The sequence below is a fragment of the Haliotis asinina genome, chromosome 16 (assembly GCF_037392515.1).
Source record: "Haliotis asinina isolate JCU_RB_2024 chromosome 16, JCU_Hal_asi_v2, whole genome shotgun sequence".
Lineage (NCBI taxonomy): Eukaryota > Metazoa > Mollusca > Gastropoda > Lepetellida > Haliotidae > Haliotis > Haliotis asinina.
The window spans coordinates 8,827,309-8,848,697 of record NC_090295.1 but is presented as its reverse complement, the minus strand read 5'-3'; the positions used below and the strand labels follow the sequence as shown (position 1 = coordinate 8,848,697).

Genomic DNA, 21,389 nt, shown 5'->3' with positions numbered 1-21,389 from the left:
CAGTTATCAGAGTTGCCTTTGCTTGTGCCAGAAGCCTTTGACAGTATGTTTGCTGAAGTTATATTTCTAGGTTTTGTCAACATCATACTCGGGCACAATTTACAATCTTGCCTCCTGATGAGATATGTCATATTAATATATAATGTCAGTGATCAAATGAAAGTATTGATTAGTTGAGCTGAATGAATTTGCTTTTGAATGTGTGAAGTTATAGTAAATAACTGCACTCCCATCAGTTATTTACAATTCTTTGAGTAGTAACATTCAATTTGATGTGCACTCGAATCTCAAATTTCTTTCCATTTAACAGTAAATATTGTTGTAATGAGCTGAAAGGAATATTGAATAATGAAGTCTAGACACAACAAACTGTCCTCTAATTGCTGCTTTGACAGAATCTCAGTCGTTACTGCAAACAAACACATTCATTACTAATTTAGATATGAACTACTTTAAACATCTGATGGAAAATCAATGCTTCACTCACGACTGTAGTATGAAGTAATGAGGAACTAGTATTGTCATAGATGATATGCAATGTCAGTAGAGGAAAACATAATCAATTGAGATTTTGAATTTTTTCGTTATAAACGTCAGGTTTCTGTTACCTTAACAAAATGCATAAATGTTGTTTCATAAGAAATGATGATATTGTTCCACTGTTTGTTGTGACAGGTTGTATGAATGTATGCCAACATATTTAACTCACTGCAGTAGATGAAAGTGAAAGTCAAAAGGTTTAGTAAAAGAAATGCTCCGTATCTCAGAATGTTTTTTTTTATGGTAATGGCTAATAGTTTTGATATCATTTATGTCAAATCGAATAAATAGCTTTATTTATACGTATTTTTTTGTATTTTGGGCGAACGTGGCTACACTGGTCATTGCCTCGGTCTGCTGGGTGGTGGGTGGGGGGGGGGGGGAGTTTTGTGTCCCTGTTTGGTGTTGATTATTACTTGAGAAAAGCCAACAGGATATCGTGAACTGCAGATTTTCTGTCACAATTACCCCATGAAGTTTGTGCAGTGTTTGTTCCAGGGGAATGAAATAACACTTGACTCATGTTTTACATCAGGTTGTTCAAAGATTGAAAAAATAAAAACTATGTAGAAATTCCACCAACCTATATCTGCATCACAGGAAGTGGGAGTGGTGAAGGAGTAGCCCAGTGGTTAAAGCATTTGCCTGCTCATCTACCTGAAGGCAAGGTTCGATTCCCCATTTGGATACAATGTGTGAAGATCATTTCTGGTGTTTGTGCAGTGATATTGCTGGAATATTGATAAAAGCGTTTTAGAACCCTCAATTAAATGTTTGACATTTTGAAGCAGCATTATGCATATGACAGTTTAGCACACACTCGAACCCTTCCTGTGCAACACCAACCTTATAAGATGGAAATTCATGTGCAATCAAGAGTTACTAATTTGAGGTAAATGCTAGACTAACAACTAGTCTCTGAAATGAATACATTTTACTGAAAAAAAAAACGTTCAGAGTGAAAAACAAAATAATATAAGGAAATGGAGCCCTGAGACTTCCCTCATTTTCAGAAGCTAAGGAAATCTAGACTTGCCACATTTTCTAGACTTGCGTGAGCTTTCTTGGATGTATATACTTCAGGGTCTGTACAACAGACGAGGTAAATGTCTGAACTACTGGATATAGAATGCTATTTCTTTCATTACAGCTAGGGTGTAACGGAGAGCAATTATTACATATGAATCTTTCATAGGATAGTAAATGAGTTTAGTTTTATGTGTATTCCAGGTATAGAGCGGTCTGACATAGGCGAATCCTGGCATCATCATCTTATAATGCTATAAACTATGCTGGGACGTGGGGTAGCCCAGTAGGGAGGCGCTCATGCCGTCACGCCGAAGGTCCTGGTTCCATTCTCTACATGGGTACAATGTGTGTCTCACGCCATAATACTGCTGAAAACTTGCTAGAAGAGGCGTAAAACACACTATAAATGTCTTGTCAGCTTATGTCAGGAAACCTACAACTGCTGGCAACAATGTGCAGGTAACCACGTCAGAATGAAATTTTCTGCATGTTCACTTTTGTCCACGCCATGCAATTTACATCGATAAAAAACACACAACGAAACACAACATCAGCTGATTTACGATGGTGAACAACATTTATAGCCAATTGGACATGAAATGGCATTTAAGACTGAACGGGAAGTATATTTCACAGAGGTCGCTCGTACACTAATTGTAGTCTGCCTCACAGTTTCTGAAACACATTTCTTTTTCTGCTGCCGATCCTCTCTGCAATGTTAAGGCAGTGTTTAAAATTCCCGCCTACCCGACCGTCAGGAACGGTCTGTTTTCATCTCGTTCGGTCTAATTTCAAAGGTTACCAGTCCGGCTGAAACGTGCATTGACTATAAGGCAGAATGCAGCCTGACTTCAAATAACTCGGCAGAGCATACGATTTGAAATTATTGTTTACAATTTGTAAAGTATAGTTATACCGGTATTTTGATATCGTTATGGACACACAGTTGCTTATATCCTCTTCACACTAGGAAGATACCAACTTATATAACCGACTTGAATGAGCCAGTGAATTCCCTCCACCAATACTACCTTCTGAGGACACAGACTGTACAGCTACTCACTCATTTCAGGCCTGTCTGCTTTATTGTTTTCTCGTTGCCCAAACCGATGGCGACAAGATGTTCCTTTTAAGCGTCCACAATAACGCGCAAACTGGCACACACTCCGGATTGGATTTTGGGGTAGGTAATTGTAATGATAAGAGACTTGTATACAGTCTGCATGTGCAGTTAGGCCAGGCGAGCCGGACCGGTCCCCTACCCGGATGTGCCTGCCTCGCACGTGCTGCTCGCGAACCGTGTCACATGTATACACGTCGCATTCAGATCTTCAATAAAACTTGTAGTGAACAGTCATCTGTCGTTGGTCTTCATGTCACACTGTTACATGGTGTCAGAAGTGGTTTCGTCAGAGAATGGACAAACTACGACCACCCTCACCTTTGCTTTTGACTGGTAATCTTGCTGAGAACTGGCGTAAGTTCAAGCAACGGTTTGAGCTGTTTTTGACTGCTTCTGACAAGGACGGGAAAGGTGACAAGGTAAAGTCGTCTATTTTTTTGTCTACAATTGGAGAAGATGCACTTGAACTTTATAACACATTTCATTTTGAGAATGAAACGGATGCCATGAGACTTAAGTCAATTTTGGATAAATTTGAAGCTTACTGCATTCCCAAACGTAACATTACCTTCGAGAGGCACAGATTCTTTACATGTAGCCAGAGGGAAGGGGAGAAAATAGACCAGTATGTTACAGAGCAGAGCAAAAACATGCGAGTTTGGAGATTTGCATGACTCACTCATACGAGATAGGATAATTTGTGGCATTGCAAGTGATGCATTAAGGGAAAGACTCTTGCGTGAAGATGATTTGACTTTAGACAAGACTATTACTATGTGCAGAGCTGCTGAAGCTAGTAAAGTTCAAGTTAAGGAACTTCATCCACTAGACCCTCAGCCAGTACATTCAGTTGAACAACAATCAAAATCTGGTCGTCGAAAATCTAACAGGAAAAAGTCACAGAGTTCTGGTTCACGTTCGATTGAGCAGTCTGATACGTGTGGCTATTGTGGATTTACACACGCTCCTAGAAAATGTCCTGCATCTGGAAAATCATGTGATAAATGTGGGAAACAGAATCACTTTGCTAGAGTTTGTAGGTCCAAAAATCAGTCATCGAAAAGTAAAGTTCACTTTGTTGAGAAAACCCAAGATGAACTCTTTGTGGATTCAGTTGATGCAGATGTCGTTTCTGGCAAAGATTGGATAGTCTCTTTACAAGTCAATAACACGTTCTTGCCACTTAAACTTGACACAGGTGCTCAAGCTAATATCCTTTCTGAGAAAGATTTCAACAGACTATTAGACAAGCCCAAACTGCGCCTCTCAAAGACTAAACTCACTGGTTACTCTCATGTTGATATTCCTGTAATGGGTCAGTTTACAGCTAAAGTTTGTCACAAGAACATACAACTTGATCTCATATTTGTTGTAACTCCAGAAGATGTTCAGTCTATTCTAGGGCTGAAAGCATGTGACCAGTTGAATTTGGTTCGCCGTGTTCTCTCTGTTGATGCTGAGTTACCTTTGAATGGAGGTGTAGTATTTCAGAAATATGCAGACGTGTTCAAGGGTCTAGGTAATCTGCCAGGTGTTCATCACATCAAGCTCGACAATGATGTTCCACCTGTCGTAAACGCATGTCGTCGAGTGCCCTTTGCTTTACATGACAGACTGAAGGAGGAACTCAATCGCATGGAGAAGCTTGACGTCATAACCAAGGTGAATGAACCAACGGATTGGGTGAGTCCTCTTGTAATTGTTGAAAAGCCAAACAAACAATTGAGAGTCTGCATTGACCCTAAGGACTTGAATAAGGCCATTAAACGTGAACATTTTAAGCTTCCCACACGAGATGAAATCACTGCAAAGTTCTCGAATGCACGTTATTTCAGTAAACTGGATGCGTCAGCTGGATTTTGGCAACTGAGGTTGGATGAGGAGAGTTCGAAGGTCTGTACGTTTATAACACCTTTTGGAAGATATAGATTCTTACGGCTCCCCTTTGGCATATCTTCTGCTCCAGAAGTGTATCATAAGACAATCCACACTTTGTTTGATTCAGTGGAAGGTGTAGATACCTCCATGGATGATATTATTGTGTCAGGTTCGACACCTGAAGATCATGATAACCATCTTTCTCAGGTCCTTGATATCGCACGTCGGAATAACTTGAAGTTCAACCCAGACAAATGTGTATTTGGAGTCACCGAGTTAACATTTCTTGGCGATGTGATTAGCAGCGATGGTGTGAAGCCAGATGCCCGGAAGGTTGAAGCAATACAGTCTATGCAGAGACCTACCTGTAAGAAAGATATCCAAAGGTTTTTGGGTATGATAAATTACTTACGTAAATTCATCCCTCGCTTGTCAGAGAAGACGCAACCACTTAGACAATTGTTGGATAAAGATGTTGATTTTCTGTGGCTACCTCAGCAGGAACAATCATGGTTGTCTCTGAAGCAAGCTGTGTCACAGGAGCCAGTCCTGAAGTTCTTTGATCCTGGGAGGAAAATCAAGATTTCGTCTGACGCTTCCCAGAATGGGTTGGGTGCTGTCCTGCTGCAGAAGTATGATTCTGATTGGTTGCCTGTAGCGTATGCTTCCAGAGCTCTTACCTGTGCTGAAACAAGGTACGCTCAAATCGAAAAGGAAATGCTGTCAATAACTTTTGCATGTGAACATTTCCATCAGTACTTATATGGGCAGTCCATACTTGTAGAAACGGATCACAAACCACTTGTTTCAATTTTCAACAAATCTCTGAATGACTGCCCTCTCAGAATACAGAGATTCATGTTAAGAATGCAACAGTATGATGTTCAAGTCTCACATACCTCGGGAAAGTTCATGTTTACAGCTGATACATTGTCCCGCTCATGTCCTTCATCAAAGCCCGGATCTGTTTCGTCATCTGAAGAATGTGTTCAAGCCTACGTTGACATGATCGTCTCGTCTCTCCCGGTGTCCACGACACGCTATGCTGAGATACGTCAGGAGACAAGCCGGGATCCAGTGCTAGTCGCTTTGATGGAAATTGTTCAGTCAGGTTGGCCAGAGCATAGAAGTTCATGTCCCGTGAATCTTCGTGAGTATTGGAACTACAGGCATGATTTGACTGTTGTAGATGGTGTCATCTTCAAGGGTGTTAGGGTTGTAATACCTACCTCGCTCAGAAACTGCATGCTAAACAAAATTCATGCTGGTCATCTTGGTATGGAGAAATGTAAACGTAGATCCAGAGAAACTCTTTTTTGGCCACGACTCAATCATGATATTGACAATATTGTGTCTAACTGTTCTATGTGTCAAACATACAGGAACAGACAGCAGCCTGAACCTCTGCAACCTCATCCGACGGTTTCTCGCCCTTGGCAGAAAGTTGCCGCAGATCTCTTTTACTGTGGTGGGAAAGATTATCTGGTGATTGTAGATTATCTCTCCAACTATCCGGAGGTATGCTCCTTGACAGATACGTCGTCTCGTCGTGTCATCGCCTCCATGAAAACGGCGTTTGCTCGCCATGGTATCCCCGACGAGGTATTTACAGACAATGGTCCCCAGTTTCGTAGTCACGAATTTAGACAGTTTACACGTGACTGGCAATTCAAGCATGACACGTCTAGTCCAAACTACCCACAGTCAAATGGTTTGGCAGAAAAAGCTGTTCAGATTGTGAAAAACATTTTGCGTAAGGAAAGTCAGGATCCTTATATGGGGTTACTTGCTTACAGGAGCTCTCCTCTTGATAATGGGCGATCCCCAGCCGAGATTCTTATGGGCAGACGTATTCGCTCTAATCTCCCTATTCAGGAGAAACTTTTGCAAGTTCCCAGATCTCGTAAAGTTGTTAAATATAAGGAGAATCAGAAAGTAAAACAGAAGCGCTATTACGACAGGTCTACTAAGAGTTTGAGTAGGCTTCAGTGTGGTGACAAAGTTGCAGTGCGTGATCATCAGCGGCGTGATTGGTCACAACGAGGTACGGTCATTCAGGACGTTGGCCCAAGGTCTTACTTTGTTCAGACAGATCGTGGTAGTCTACTTCGGAGGAATCGTCGTGATATTCTGTTGTCGTCACGCACGTTTGTGCCAGTGAAGAGTGCTGGAACCGCCGATGTTACATCTTCGTCGTCTACGACGTCCCCAGTGTCTGGGATGTCTCCGTCGCCGACTGTGACTAGATTTGGCCGTGTGTCCAAGCCACCCATGAGATTGGGAGTGGATTGTTAACTGTTGTATGTTTAACCATGTTCGTTGTTTCAGATGGTTCCCTGCCGTCTGGAGAAGTTTCGTGCTAGAGAGGGGAGATGTAATGATAAGAGACTTGTATACAGTCTGCATGTGCAGTTAGGCCAGGCGAGCCGGACCGGTCCCCTACCCGGATGTGCCTGCCTCGCACGTGCTGCTCGCGAACCGTGTCACATGTATACACGTCGCATTCAGATCTTCAATAAAACTTGTAGTGAACAGTCATCTGTCGTTGGTCTTCATGTCACACTGTTACAGTAATCATCTAAAGTATATTATCTTACGAGAAATTACGAATTTTTCCTGTTCTGTCGTCTTTGTTGTTCAGTTTTATAGTTTAGTTTAGTTTTAGGCCGCAGTCAGCAATATTGCAACGGTTGTTGTTCAGACACGCGTAAAAGAATCGTGACTGGCAACTTTTCAAAAGTACAGTTTGGCTCTAGGCTGCCACCACGCAAAGAAAAGTTGCAAAACGCGGCAAAGACCCCTTAAAGGAGGAGACGAGCAAGGGCCGCAGAAAGCGAATCGCGCTCCACAATATGCTGGACTGCACACACCTTGTTGAAGACGGAATTATGGATGTAGCAAGCTTTGGAAATATACTTCCACGAAACATCAAGGTTGACAGCAAAACAAACAGCTTTGGTATCAATTTCACCCTGGAAAGGGAGAAGAACAAGACCGAACTTACTTCAGAAACCACCTTCTCAAAAGATATTTGACGTATTTGACAAAAAAGTACCTAAAGACAAAAACAAAATCCTAAAAAAACAATATTCGAGACTGGCTCTGAGTGGTGACCAGTACAGACGAGACGTTTTAACTGAGATACTTCCAGATCACACAGGATGAAGAAGAAGAGAGTGACGAGTAACTTGCATCTGATTACTTGTACCTTGTGAAGGCAACAAAAACATTCATTGAAAACAAAGATTTCAAAAGGATTTGTTCATTCTGCTGCCTGTAATTGTTTTTAAGTTCAAATATCAAATATACAAGAGGTCCTGCATCGTCACATGCCCTCGGAATGAAACTGCCCTTATCATGTAAAATATCGTTGAAATATTTATAGGTCAAGGGATGCGTAAATAAAGGCGAATAGGGGGCGCTTTCACGACACAAAGGCAATAAGGCGTAATAACTGAGTTGGAAATTATTCACTTAGTGGGTATCCTATAAATCCACTCAACAGTGACCACAGATTAAACATTCATATTTGCTTTCCTAATGTTAATGCACTGGATGTGTGGAAAGGTGGACACATTATTGACCGCCAGATCCATGCCAGTTTTATTCTTGACATAATCTCCACAGACTTTCATGTTAATTTTGTGTAGCATTAATAATTTCAAGAATTTTATTTTCATAAGACCCAAGTCAGATTTTGCACATTTGTGAAAAAATCGTTTTACCTACAATCACTTACATTCTGTTTATTTTTCCGTTGCTTATTTAGCGAATAGCAATAATTTAAGTAACACATCCTCCTTGCCGTGAACTCTTTTAACATGGCGGTCTATGTGAGCTTGCACTGCTGAACCATGCTAAAGTTAATAAATGTGATGTCCTTAGTTGTATGGTGATCGGAAAATTGAACTGAAATTATATGCGCAGAACAGAGATGTTTTCAAATTTGCCTGTCAAATTTTACGAAGATCCCTCCCTAACTCACTTCATGAATATTGTTTATGCTACGCTGAAATAACATGCAAGTCTGTGGAAATTACGTCAGGTGTCCGAATATATCTGTGGAAGAAATGGCAGTCCACAAACATACACCACATTTCAAGTCGCTCATCAAAATTAAGCAAATGAGTTTGGATTACGGCAGCACCAAAACCTGTAGTCGAGATTGTAAAGAATATTGCCAATCTTGTCGATATTGGGACTTGGCCGAAACAACTTCCAATCCCCGTCGTCTTGTACTTATATAGATACGGCTGCCCATCCATAAACTTCTCGAACGAACATAAATGTCATATTTGTCAACAACAAAGACAAGTAACTCTCATTACACCTTTTGTTATAAACTTCCAGTATAGTAGTTTATATCATCATCATCATCGTCGTCGTCGTGGTCGTCGTCACCACAGGAACTACAAAGCGCAGGTTCATAGTTTAGGGAGTATCTGTACGAATTAACATTAAAATAATGTACAGGATTACAACGAAATTTTGTCAAACGTCTTCGTAAAGCATTCGAATTAAGACTGATATTTCAGCGTTCAAATCGTGTGTTGCAAGACTCACTCACTAACAAGCTACCACCGAGGTTCGGATGCCCATTCTGGTGCGTAATGTCTTCACTATCTACAAGATGGAATCAAGTCATGTGCGTTTGTCAGCATGTATTAAAGTTTAAGGGGATTGAATGAGTGAGTGGGTTTAGTTTTACGCCGCACTCGGCAACAGTCCAGCCATGTGGCGGCGGTCTGCAAATAATCGAGTCTGGACCAGACACTCCAGTGATCAACAGTATGAGCTAAGGAGATTGAAACGTGACTTTATTCATTAATTAACAAATATTTACTGAACAATCGGGAAAGAAGTTACTTTTTCGAACCTTATGTTAAATAAGTCAAATCGTATTGACAATATTTCGACATGCATCGAGGATGAATATGTTTGTTTATCCTAGCTGGAAAGCGCTGGACCCGACAAAGCAGTGAACTCTCCCATGTTCTCACCACCAGCAGATCGATAATGATAATGATGCATAGTTACTGAACATAAGTACCAACTCACATTACCAAAGTGACACGTGATGATCTTCATCGCCTGACTCATTGATTGGTCGACGAGTTCATATTAGACGCGGAGCTTTCTCCATCACACTGGGTCAACACGTATAGGTTAAAGTCAACGTGTTGTGGATTGTATCAGAAACCATATACCGACCTTATATCAAAACCTGTGGTTGTATTTTGGATTAAATTCTTGGCAGATATTTTCCCACGGCAATGATGGATTAAAATGGAAAGGATTCTATCGGAGACGCTTTATATACGATTTACAGGAATTCTCAAAGACTGGTGAAATTCAACGTCTTCTTAACGTCTTCATCCAGACAAAACACTCGTCGGTGTCGCCTATCCACCAAAATGGATGGTCCTACAACCCTTATCAACATCAGCGGGACGAAATATGAAGTGTCCACCGCGACGTTTTGTAAACTAATGAATCAGAACGGGTCAGCGTGTTTAACTGAAGCAACTGTGAAAGGCACTTCGCCAAAAGAGTACTTTTTTGAGAGAAATTCGGATTCTTTCGCGGCCATCTTGGATTTTCTTCTTCACGGAGAGCTACATATGCCCTCTACGGTTTGTCCCAACGTTTTCTCGCGAGAACTTGCTTTTTGGGGGATAGATATCGCGAGAATGGAGAACTGTTGTTATCACAACTTCGTCACATTTGTGGAGGACAGAAAAACTTTGAGAAACTTTGAAAAACAATCCCAGACAATTTCAACAAGGAAAGGGAAACACACAGTGTTCTGGTTCCCCCGTCTGGAGCGATTTCGCGCCTCGGTTTGGGCCTTTCTTGACAACCCTTCGTCCTCCATTGCTGCAAAGGTAAGATACCCGTTGTAGAATTCCGCTGGACGATTCCCTGTGTCACTAGACCCGTGTACATCCCAGTTAGAAGTAGCTTTCAGCAACCCATGCTTGTCGTATGTGACGACTAACGGGATCGGGTGGCCTTCAGTAACCCATGCTTGTCGTATGTGACGACTAACGGGATCGGGTGGTCTTCAGCAACCCATGCTTGTCGTATGTGACGACTAACGGGATCGGGTGGCCTTCAGTAACCCATGCTTGTCGTATGTGACGACTAACGGGATCGGGTGGCCTTCAGTAACCCATGCTTGTCGTATGTGACGACTAACGGGATCGGGTGGCCTTCAGCAACCCATGCTTGTCGTATGTGACGACTAATGGGATCGGGTGGCCTTCAGCAACCCATGCTTGTCGTATGTGACGACTAACGGGATCGGTTGGCCTTCAGCAACCCATGCTTGTCGTATGTGACGACTAACGGGATCGGGTGGTCAGGCTCGCTGACTTGACTATGCAGCTCGATACTCATTGATCACTGGAATGTCTGTTCCAGACTTTTTAACAGATTGCCACCACATAGTTGGGATATTGCTGAACGCGGCGTTAAACAACAAACCAACCAAACCAACCTTGTGTCAATGTGGTGCACAACTAAATGACACGATACTCGATACATACAGTTCTGTGTAGGGCTGTGTATTGACAAATATTGTATTGCAATATATTGCGAGTCAGGTGCCCATACTGTGATACGTATTGAGATATACTGTGAACTTAAGTGTTTGACAGTGTTTTACTCAAATTGTGCATGCCAGTCTTATTTTCTACATAAGTCCCTAAACACGTGTTATGGCTCTGATAACAGCAATCTCAAAATTACATTGCATAGTCCGGTATTGATTATACAATTCCAGATATATCACACCGCACTCAGCAATATTACAGCTGTTCGGCGGTGGTCTGAAAATAATCTCGTCTTCACCAAACAGACCAGTGATTGACATCATGACAGGGCACTTGCTTAGGAATCACTATGAAATATTGACGACACCATGTATTCGCTAAACCGTGAGTTTATCCTGCACCGCCGTCCCAAACACAAGCAAAGGCTAGTCAATAGTTAACCTACAAAACTCGGGAATTCGTGGCACAAGTGAAAGTGAGGAAATGCATGGGGCATCAATTTATGATGTTAAGGTCTCAAGTTTTACTGTAGCAAAGAGATCTGGGGTGAAAGAAAGTTATGTAGACAAGAGCGACCAACACCTTTTCATAATCGGAAGCTGTTGCGACCCACTTCATTTCAAAATGCAATGAAATCTTTTTATTTAATTAGAGTTCATGACACGGGAGCCATCTGTCACAAATAAGGGAACACATAGTACAAGGGCAGGCAAGGGAACTGAATTGGAGATAACTCAGGTCTTCAACTCAGGCAAACTCAGGCAAAATAAAACATAACATAAAAGTTTGCGTAGGAGTCGAATGGCGCTCTTTGGAATTCAATGTTATTAAAAAAAAGCCAAGTCAAAATGTGCTGCCGGACGATGTTATACAGCTGCAACTGAAAGTTTGATGACTGATTCAGTCCCATGGCGCCTTGTGGAGAGTTTAGTGTGACTGGTGTCATATTTGTTTTGTTCTTTTATTCCTTTTTCGTTTCTTTTTTTTTTGTTTTTGGCTTTTGGGGGGTTTCTTCTTTTTCTTTTTGTTTTGCTTTTGGTTTTGTTATTGTTTGTTTTGTTTTGGGGTGTCTTCGTTATTCTGAACCTTCATGCATCAATCTAAATGAGACACAGATATCATACGGTTTGGCGGGTCTCTTTTATTTCAAGTGTAGGCTCACTAAACACTAACTCGGAGTGAGTTAATGTGTTTGACTTTACGCCGCCTTGAACATTGTTCGAGTTTCATCATGGTGTGTCAAGTTAATGTGGAAGCAAAGCCCGACGTCTCAGACGTAAACCACTTCAGTTCACGAGGAGAGTCATGGTGATGGCAGACCCACTGAACATCATCAGGACCTCGACCACAGGATCCTGTTGTGTCAAAAGGACGCGACTCCGTACTACTCTGAGATCCTTAAACGATTTGGCCACCTATTCAAACGGAATCTATGCATAGATAGATTATACCTTAGTAGATTGGCGCCTAACTGGAAAACGGTATATTTTCCACAGAGTGCAATCTATACCTTTGGCCGACAAAGGTATACATTCATCAATATTTGGCCAAAGAAGCCGAGATTGTATTGTATGTGTTTGGATGATAAATTGACTATAATTTACCATCACCCACTGACTTCATAACATGGTCTTGTTTACGGAATCTATAACCTTTTGTTTTCGTGTATACATTGTCACCATGCAAATACATCGTAGAACAAAGAGCACGTGATATCATGGCCATGTACGATTCTTTACCCGTCAATCTGGGACAACGAGTGCTCGGGTATATATTGTTGTCGGTCCTGCGTTACTGCCAGCATTCTCAATAGGTTGATTTGTCTGTTGCTAAACGCAGGGTTCAACAATATCCAGGTTGTATTACAGCTCAAGCTAATGTTTAATCAGTATTGGTTTGCCTGCATCATTACATGTTGTACACCTGAATTTCAACTTGCAAACACGTAGAGTAAATCAGTGACACCTATATTGAAATCTGCTGTGATTACTGTGGAAATGGTTTATAAGTTCGCCTTTATAGTGAGCTCTAAGGACTAGAACGGGTTTATGTATCCTGTGACTTGTCCCAGAAAGGGGTGGCCCTGTAGGTGCAGCGTCTGCTCGTTACGCCGAAGACTCTGGTTCGATTCCCCACCAGGTTATTGCATCAGGAGTCCGTCCACAGTGTCCCTACTGGACAGTTGCTAGAAGCGACATGGAACCCCGCTGCCTCATTAAGCCAAAGACGGGCCTAGTTGCTATCAACATTTAACCTTGCTGGATGATTAAGAAGTCCGTTTTGAAAAACAGAAACATCAAGTACCCGTCTGTTATTTATGAGAAACGACTCCAATATGGCCGTTATCATTTACAGAACAATCAAAGTTGCCGACCCTGTGTGGAGTTTATGGATTGCAGCATATGCCCGAAAGTAATCAATGATGTTATTTCATGGTCGACAGAGCCGCAACAACACACTTACAGCCCTTCAGAGAAAGCGAAATATTTTATGACACTTAATTTAACAGGTCTCACACTCAGTTACTTCATACATAAAATGCCCTCCCAAGTTGATTTTATTCATTTTGTTATACTTTGGGCGTATTTATGTCCAATTTATTCAGTTCCTTCTACACTTATTTTCCATCTGCAAGTTTCGCGGGCCAGACTGTGTTTTCCTAACACTCAGTGTTTGTGATAAACCAACTTGTCTCTCTAGACCAACGTAGAAGATCGCTAGTTGGTTGTAGCTTCTCGGGAAACGTTGAAACGGTACCAACAGTTTTAACTGACCACCTGAGGCTGTTCAGTATCCAGGGCCTATATCGTCGAAACTCTCTTAGCGCTAAGATAGTCGTAAGTTAATGTTAATGTATGGCACTTACGACTGTATCAGTATCCGGGGCCTATATCGTCGAAACTCTCTTAGCGCTAATATAGTCGTAAGTTAATGTCAATGTATGATAGTCGTAAGTTAATGTTAATGTATGGCACTTACGACAGCCTTAGCGCTAAGATATTCGTAAGTTATTGTTAATGCATGGCACTTACGACTGCCTTAACGCTAAGATAGTCGTAAGTTAATGTTAATGTATGGCACTTACGACTGTCTTAGCGCTGAGATAGTCGTATGTTAATGTCAATGTATGGCACTTACGACTATCTTAGCTGTATGAGAGCTTCGAAAATCTATTCCCTGACTCACACGGAACAGTCAATGGGTTTAGTGAGTGAGTGACTTTAGATTTGCGTCGCACTCGGATATTCTAGCTAAATGACGGTGGTCTGTAAATAAACGTGGATCATACAATCCAACATGAGCATCGATCTACACAACTCATACACCATGGCATGTGTTAACCAAGTCAGCGAGCCTGACCTCCCGATCATGTTGTCTCTCCTGACAAGACCCGTGAAGGTCCCGGGGTAGAATAGGCCTTCAGCAACCAATGCTTGCCATAAAAGGCGACTCAGCTTGTCGTAAGAGGCGACTAACGGGATCGGGTGGTCAGGCTGGCTTACTTGGTTGACGCGTGTCATCGGTTCCAAATTGCGCAGATCGATGCTCATGTTGTTGATCACTGGATTGTCTGGTCTAGACTCGATTATTTACAGACCGCCGCCATATAGCTGTAATATTGCTGAGTGCGGCGTAAAACTAAACTCACTCACTCACTCACTCTCCTGACAAGCATAGGTTACTGAAGACCAATTCTAAACCAAGACATTCACGGATTGCCAATAGGTTTGAGTTCTGCATGGTCGGGCGGTCCACTCATGGGGTCTTGGTTCTAATGCTGCTTAGGATCTTCAGTCAGTCCAATCTACACCCGTTCTGTCACTGTGGCCTTTTTCTCATGAGAAGGTAATAGCTAAGACATTGCTCCGCACGTAACTGACGAAAGTCATCTGTTAATATCGGTTGGCGGAACGGGTTTCAGGGCTTTTATTCCTCAAAGAGTTCGTAACGTAGCTCCGAACTGGCGACGCTCACATGTTATTCCACACATAACTTACTAAAGCTATGACCCTAAAAACGCTTTGAGGAATGGTTCAATGGGGTTTTATTCCACACGAAACGTACGAAAGTCATGGCCCTAAGAACGCTTTGAGGAATGATTCTGGGACCTTGTTTCATGCGTAACTTACGACAGTCGTCGCTCTAATATTCTAATGTTCGCGGCATCGGTTCTGGGGGCTCCTATAACAAAGCAACTTTCAATAAGATTAACGTTAACTCCCATTCTTTAACATTGCACTAAGGTAACCTTAGGATTAGGTAACCTTATGTCAGTGTTGAAGAATGGGAATTAAAATTAACCTCTGGAAAGGTTGCTTTGTGAAAGGAACCCCAGGGCTTTTGTTCTACACGTAACTTACGAAAGTCATGGAACTAATATTTTTAGGAAAGGTTTCCGGGTCTTTATTCCACACGTATAACGTAAAAACGTCATGTCACTAATTACGCTTTGAGAAATGGCTCTGGGATCTTATTTCACACGTAACTTACGAAAGCCATTCGCTAATAGCGCTTTGAGAAATGTTTCTGCGGAATGGTTCCAGGGTCTTTATTCCACATGTATAACGTTCGAAAATCATCGCGCTAGTAGCGCTTTGGGGAATGGCTCTGGGGCCTTGCTCCACACACAGCTTACGAAGGTCATAGTGGAATGGGTTCCGGGACTTTTATTCTACACGTAATTTAGAAAAGTCATCCCTCTAATATTGTTTTGAGGAAAGGGTTCCGGGTTCTTGTTCCACAGGTAACCAAAGTCATGTCACTAATATCAGCTTCTGGAACGGATTCCAGGGCTTCTTTCTCTCCGTTAATTATTATGTTTTGTTCACAAGGAACACAAGGCTTTCAACCACTGTACACAAGCGTCTGTAAGTGTGTCACGTGATTGCACAATGTCCTCTACAGACAGTAATGCCCACTCAACGTATCTCGCAAATAGCGTTTTGTTTCCGATGAAATCCTAAGCCTCGGGAAGAGATTGAGCGCAGATCCATTAAATTCAATGCCCGTTCCTGATTCACTTCAGTGACATACATTTTAAGGTCATGTCTAATGGCTTTGCTATGTTTCAACAATATAGTTTACTATATTGTCCATGGCTTATTTATTTAAGTTTCCACCACTTTGTAATAGAAAAAAAGAGCATAATAATAGATGCACTCCTCACTTTAAGGAATGAATCAAGTTCATCCCGGAGGTACTGCTATATTTCTAGGTCCCAAGGGAAAACAGATACCAATCACCATGGGAACCTGAAACAGGCGAACTGTTAGTGAGAATGGCTTTCAGTATGTAATTAACATGGGCGCAATTATTGACTGAATTATTAACAACACTTTAGGCAAATATATATTTGTATGAAAACGTGCGTACTTAATGTGTTTGAAAACGTCCAACCCTGGGACCCGTTTCACAAAGCAATCTTAGCGCTACGACTGTCAAAACATGGGAGTTACGAGCACCTTAGCGCTACGATCGTTTTAGCGAAACTGTCGTAGCGCTGAGAATTCTTAAATTTGATCGCAGCCAGTGTGTTAAGAATGGGCTTAAGGCATTCGTAGGGCAACGGACGTTTCGAAAATAGCTAGCCTCAGCGATCGTCGCGCTGAGGTGATCGTAACTCCCATACTTTAACATATACTTACGAGAGTCGTAGCGCTACGATCGCTTTGAGATGCGGGGCCAGGTCTACCCTTCCACAAAATGAAGGTAACGTTAAGACGATCATAACTCGCACATTTTTACATACAGGGCCTACATCGTCGAAGCTCTCTTAGCGCTGAGATAGCCGTAAGTTAACGTTAATGTATGACACTTACGACTGTCTTAGCGCTGAGATAGTCGTAAGTTAATGTTAATGTATGGCACTTACGACTGCCTTAGCGCTGAGATAGTCGTAAGTTAATGTTAATGTATGGCACTTACGACAGCCTTAGCGCTGAGATATTCGTAAGTTAATGTTAATGTATGGCACTTACGACTGTCTTAGCGCTGAGGAATGGTTCAATGGGGTTTTATTCCACACGAAACGTACGAAAGTCATGGCCCTAAGAACGCTTTGAGGAATGATTCTGGGACCTTGTTTCACGCGTAACTTACGACAGTCGTCGCTCTAATATCGGTTCGCGGCATTGGTTCTAGGGACTCCTTTAACAAAGCAACTTTTACTAAGATTAACGTTAACTCCCATTCTTTAACATTGCACTAAGGTAACCTGAGGCTGAGAGAGCATCGAAAGTTTAGCCTCAGTTACGATAGTCGTGGCGTTTTGGGACGGGACCCTGGGCCTAGATTTTCGAAGCTCTCTTAGCTTTAAGATAGTCGTAAGTGTAATGCATTAACATTAACTTACGACTATCTTAACGCTACGACAGCTTCGAAAATCTAAGCCCTGGTCTCTATGTTAGAAAAAGTTTGGAAAGGCAACAAGCACTATCTCTATGTTAGAAACAGTTTGGCAAGGCAACAAGCACTATGTCGCAGATCACAAGTAACCAAACGCATGCACGGGCACAGGTACAAGCACACACACACACACACACACACACACACACACACACAAACACAAACACAAACACAAACACACACGTGCATTCACATTCCTATACACATGCACTTAAACGTCATGTTGACCCCATTTCACCTCATCTCATGTTAAGTTGATTTTACTCACTGACAATTTCAGCATTTATGAGCTAACCTGCACAAACGCCGCTGGAGTTAATGACTGTGTACTTGGAGTAAATACACGGCGTTAGTACTCAAAACCCTGATGACGTGTTGACTCTACTGAGCTGAGTGGGGTTGTCAGGGTGCACAATGGTGTTTCAATGCATGCTTCATGACATATACGCTTGTGTTCATCACTTATACATCAGTATGTCCACTGTGTCTTCATAGTTAATTCATAGTATTCATAGTTATACACCGAGTACGTTATTTACTGTATTTCTGACCTATACCTATTCGTGTATGCAGTGTTTCGTCTGGATTGTTCAACTGTGGTATGATTGTGATCAGATGTGCGTGCGTGCGTTCGTGCGTTCGTTGTGTTTGAGTGTAATTAGGTCTGAACTAGATTGGCACTTTTAAACAATTGAGAAATTTATGGAGATAAGAGGCCACGTGGAAGACGGGAATGCTCTGTCTGAACTTTAAGATACTAATGGAAAACACCAGCAACTGAGCAGAACGAACATCCATAAAAATGGCAGCCCACAATCTGGAAAGATAAAAATATATGGATGAACAACGTCATCATTAAAGTGAGAGCGGCCATTATCAAGTTAGAGATAAAGTTAGAAAAAGTTGCAAACCTACAACCTCTCACTGTAATAAACAAGTTGCTCATCCATATATTGTTGTTCTTCTTTGCTAATCTGACTTCTCTCAAACAAGTCAAATAATATTGTCTGTCACTCATAACGAAATTGATAATGATCAAGCTGTCGAGGCTACCTCATTATTGCTATGCACCGGTTTGAGGTTGTAATTGAGCTAAAATGTTTGTATATGGAGTCATTGAAGTTCTCCATTGCTGATCAGCGCTCTAGGTGCACATTGTTTCTAAACACAATCGTTGCACGTCAACACTATGGTGATAATATTTACATTGCACCAAAACAAAAATGTGAAGTTCAGTTTGTTTGGGTTAGGTTGTTTAACGCCGCAGTCGGCAATATCCCAGCTACAGGCGGCGGTCGTCTGTAAATAAACGAGTATGGGCCAGACAATCCAGTGATCAACAACATGAGCATCTATCTATGCATTTCGTATCCGATGACATGTGTCATCAGGTTAGTGAGTCTGATCACTCGATCCCGTTGGACGCCCCTTACGCCAACATGGGTTAGACCAATTCTCACTCACACCTTCCGGTGTGTATAAAGGTAAAGAGGGTATATCTGAGCGTGCAATACAACAGAAGAAAACCCATTGGTTCAGTGGCGGATTCCGAATTATTCGGAGCGCTGCTGGAGCTGATTCCAACTGCTTGTGTCCCTGTCGTTTCTGACAACTAAACTCTCTTTGTCGTTTAGGGGCGATGGGGTAGCCTAATGGTTAAAGCATTCGCTCGTCATACGAAGGCCCGGGTTTGATTCCTCACTTAGGTACAATGCATGATGACAATTTCTTGTGTCCTTCACCATAATATTGCATAAAGGATAATTGATAAAAAGTGTGAAAATCACACTCATTCACTCACTCACGCCTTTTTGTAACGTGAGTGAACGTGGTTGTTTAACGCAGCACGCGAATGCATTCCAGCAATAAAATCTTTAAATAATCGAGCCTGGTCCAGACAATCCAGTGACGGACATCATGGACACTGATTTACTCATTCATCTAACACTCTTTAACTTATTTTGTTTGTTTCAGATCTTCATGGCTATTGTGGTACTGGTTGTCATGGCATCACTGTTCGTCATTGTAGCAGGAACCCATCCTCGGTTCCAAAGGAACCTAAGAAAAGAGGAATGGAAGGAATACCTTGGGGAGGAATTTCAATCACAGCTACCAACCCTTAAGAAGTTCCGTTTTATCTATGACTTTTACGATTATGTGGTTGATGCGGATGAGGACGCCGACGCCGACGTCGAAGCCGACGCCGACGCCGACGCCGATGCCGACGCCGATTACGAGTTGTCAGCTACCAATCTCACAACTACACAATCATCACCGACACCCAAAGACTCCGTGCGAAAGTTAACGAACAACAAACTAGCCCAGGCGCATGCGCGGATTGACCTCTTGAGATACATTGAGTACGCCTCCGTAATTTTTTTCACGCTCGAATTTCTCTTGAGACTTCTGTTTTGTCCAAGTTTAAGGCAGTACGTCACAAACGCAGTCAACATTTTTGAATTCCTTGCCCTGGCGGCATTGTACATCAGTCTTGGACTGGAACTATTTATCCCAGCAAAACGATACACGACCCATGCTATCGACATCATAGAATGCGTGCAGTTCATGCGCATATTCAGATTCCTCCGTCTTGTCAGAAACGTCACAGGTTTTCGTGTACTCATATACTCCTTCAAATCCAGCGCAAGGGAACTACTTTTACTTTTAGCCTTCCTTGCTACGGCTGTTCTGCTCTTCGGTAGCGTCATGTTTTACGCAGAAGAACATACGCAAATGACTAGTATTCCTGATGCATGTTGGTGGGCACTGATCACCATGACAACAGTTGGCTATGGCGACGTCGTCCCGAGATCATTTGTTGGCAAACTGGTTGCTGCAGGATGTGCGATTAGCGGAGTGTTGCTGTTAGCAGTGACGGTTCCCATCTTTGTGAACACGTTCATCCTATTCTACAGCTACTCTAAGGTCATAGACACACGTGCTCTGGAAAAGGAGAAGGCGGAGAGGTTGGCCAGATGCACTGTGTCGGGCGACAGTTCAAACAAAGTCATCCCGGTCAAGGAAAGTGTGGGCATGAAAGATTTCTGTGTGAAATAGCCACTGAAAGACATCGCTTCGTGGTCTAGTGAATAAGAGTGCCAGCTAGGTGCCAGAGATTTTTCTTCTGTTTTCTGCATTGATGAGATAAACAGATTGTTCACCTCAGTCAGTAAAACGCCATGCACTTCTTGTAATAAATGGCCAGTCCCGCAGTCTATTTTCTGGTTTGTAAAGATTATAACTGTTATTTTTGTCTCAACTCCCGCGGTCTTCAGCACACAGCTGCAACATCCGACTGTGTAGACGTTGTCTTTAATGAACATCAAAACAGCGATGGGAACACACACAATATTAATGGACAAACGAAGAGACAATGTTGTCTCCTTGAAATATGACTAAGATTATTGATCGGGACTGCACGTACCAGAACGTACATGTGTTAAGTTGTACTGTCATTAATGGCACAGGCTGCTTTCGGTCAGTACATAATGCACAGGCGATTAACAAGCGTGATTAACGTGAAATATTTAATACTTACTTGGTTCGAGATCTATCCATTCCACTCCAACACGGTGAAAACTAATAGCCCTTAGAATGAATGTTTGTCCTCAATCGGTCACACTGACAGTAGTTACGCCACATATAAACTTAGACATGATGAGGTCACTTATGCCTCAGGTAAATGCAATTATTTTGTGTTTAATGGGCACTTTTAAAAACGACATGTTTGAACATGCAGTGAAGCAACTGATTCAAAATTCGTTGGGCACTTTAAACGACATGTTTGAACATGCAGTGAAGCAACTGATTCAATATTCGTTGGGCACTTTAAACGGCATGTTTGAAAAGTGAAGAAACTG

General features: G+C 42.1%; 1 protein-coding gene across 1 annotated transcript; it reads left to right on the top strand.

Moving 5' to 3' along the window:
* Positions 1–9,875: 9,875 nt before the first annotated feature.
* On the top strand, positions 9,876–20,742 carry LOC137268485 (potassium voltage-gated channel protein Shaw-like). Its single transcript, XM_067803051.1, has 2 exons — positions 9,876–10,455; positions 19,504–20,742. Exons 1-2 carry the CDS (start codon positions 9,985–9,987, stop codon positions 20,584–20,586), a joined length of 1,554 nt encoding a protein of 517 aa, XP_067659152.1. The 5' UTR covers positions 9,876–9,984; the 3' UTR covers positions 20,587–20,742.
* The last annotated feature ends 647 nt before the right edge of the window (positions 20,743–21,389 follow it).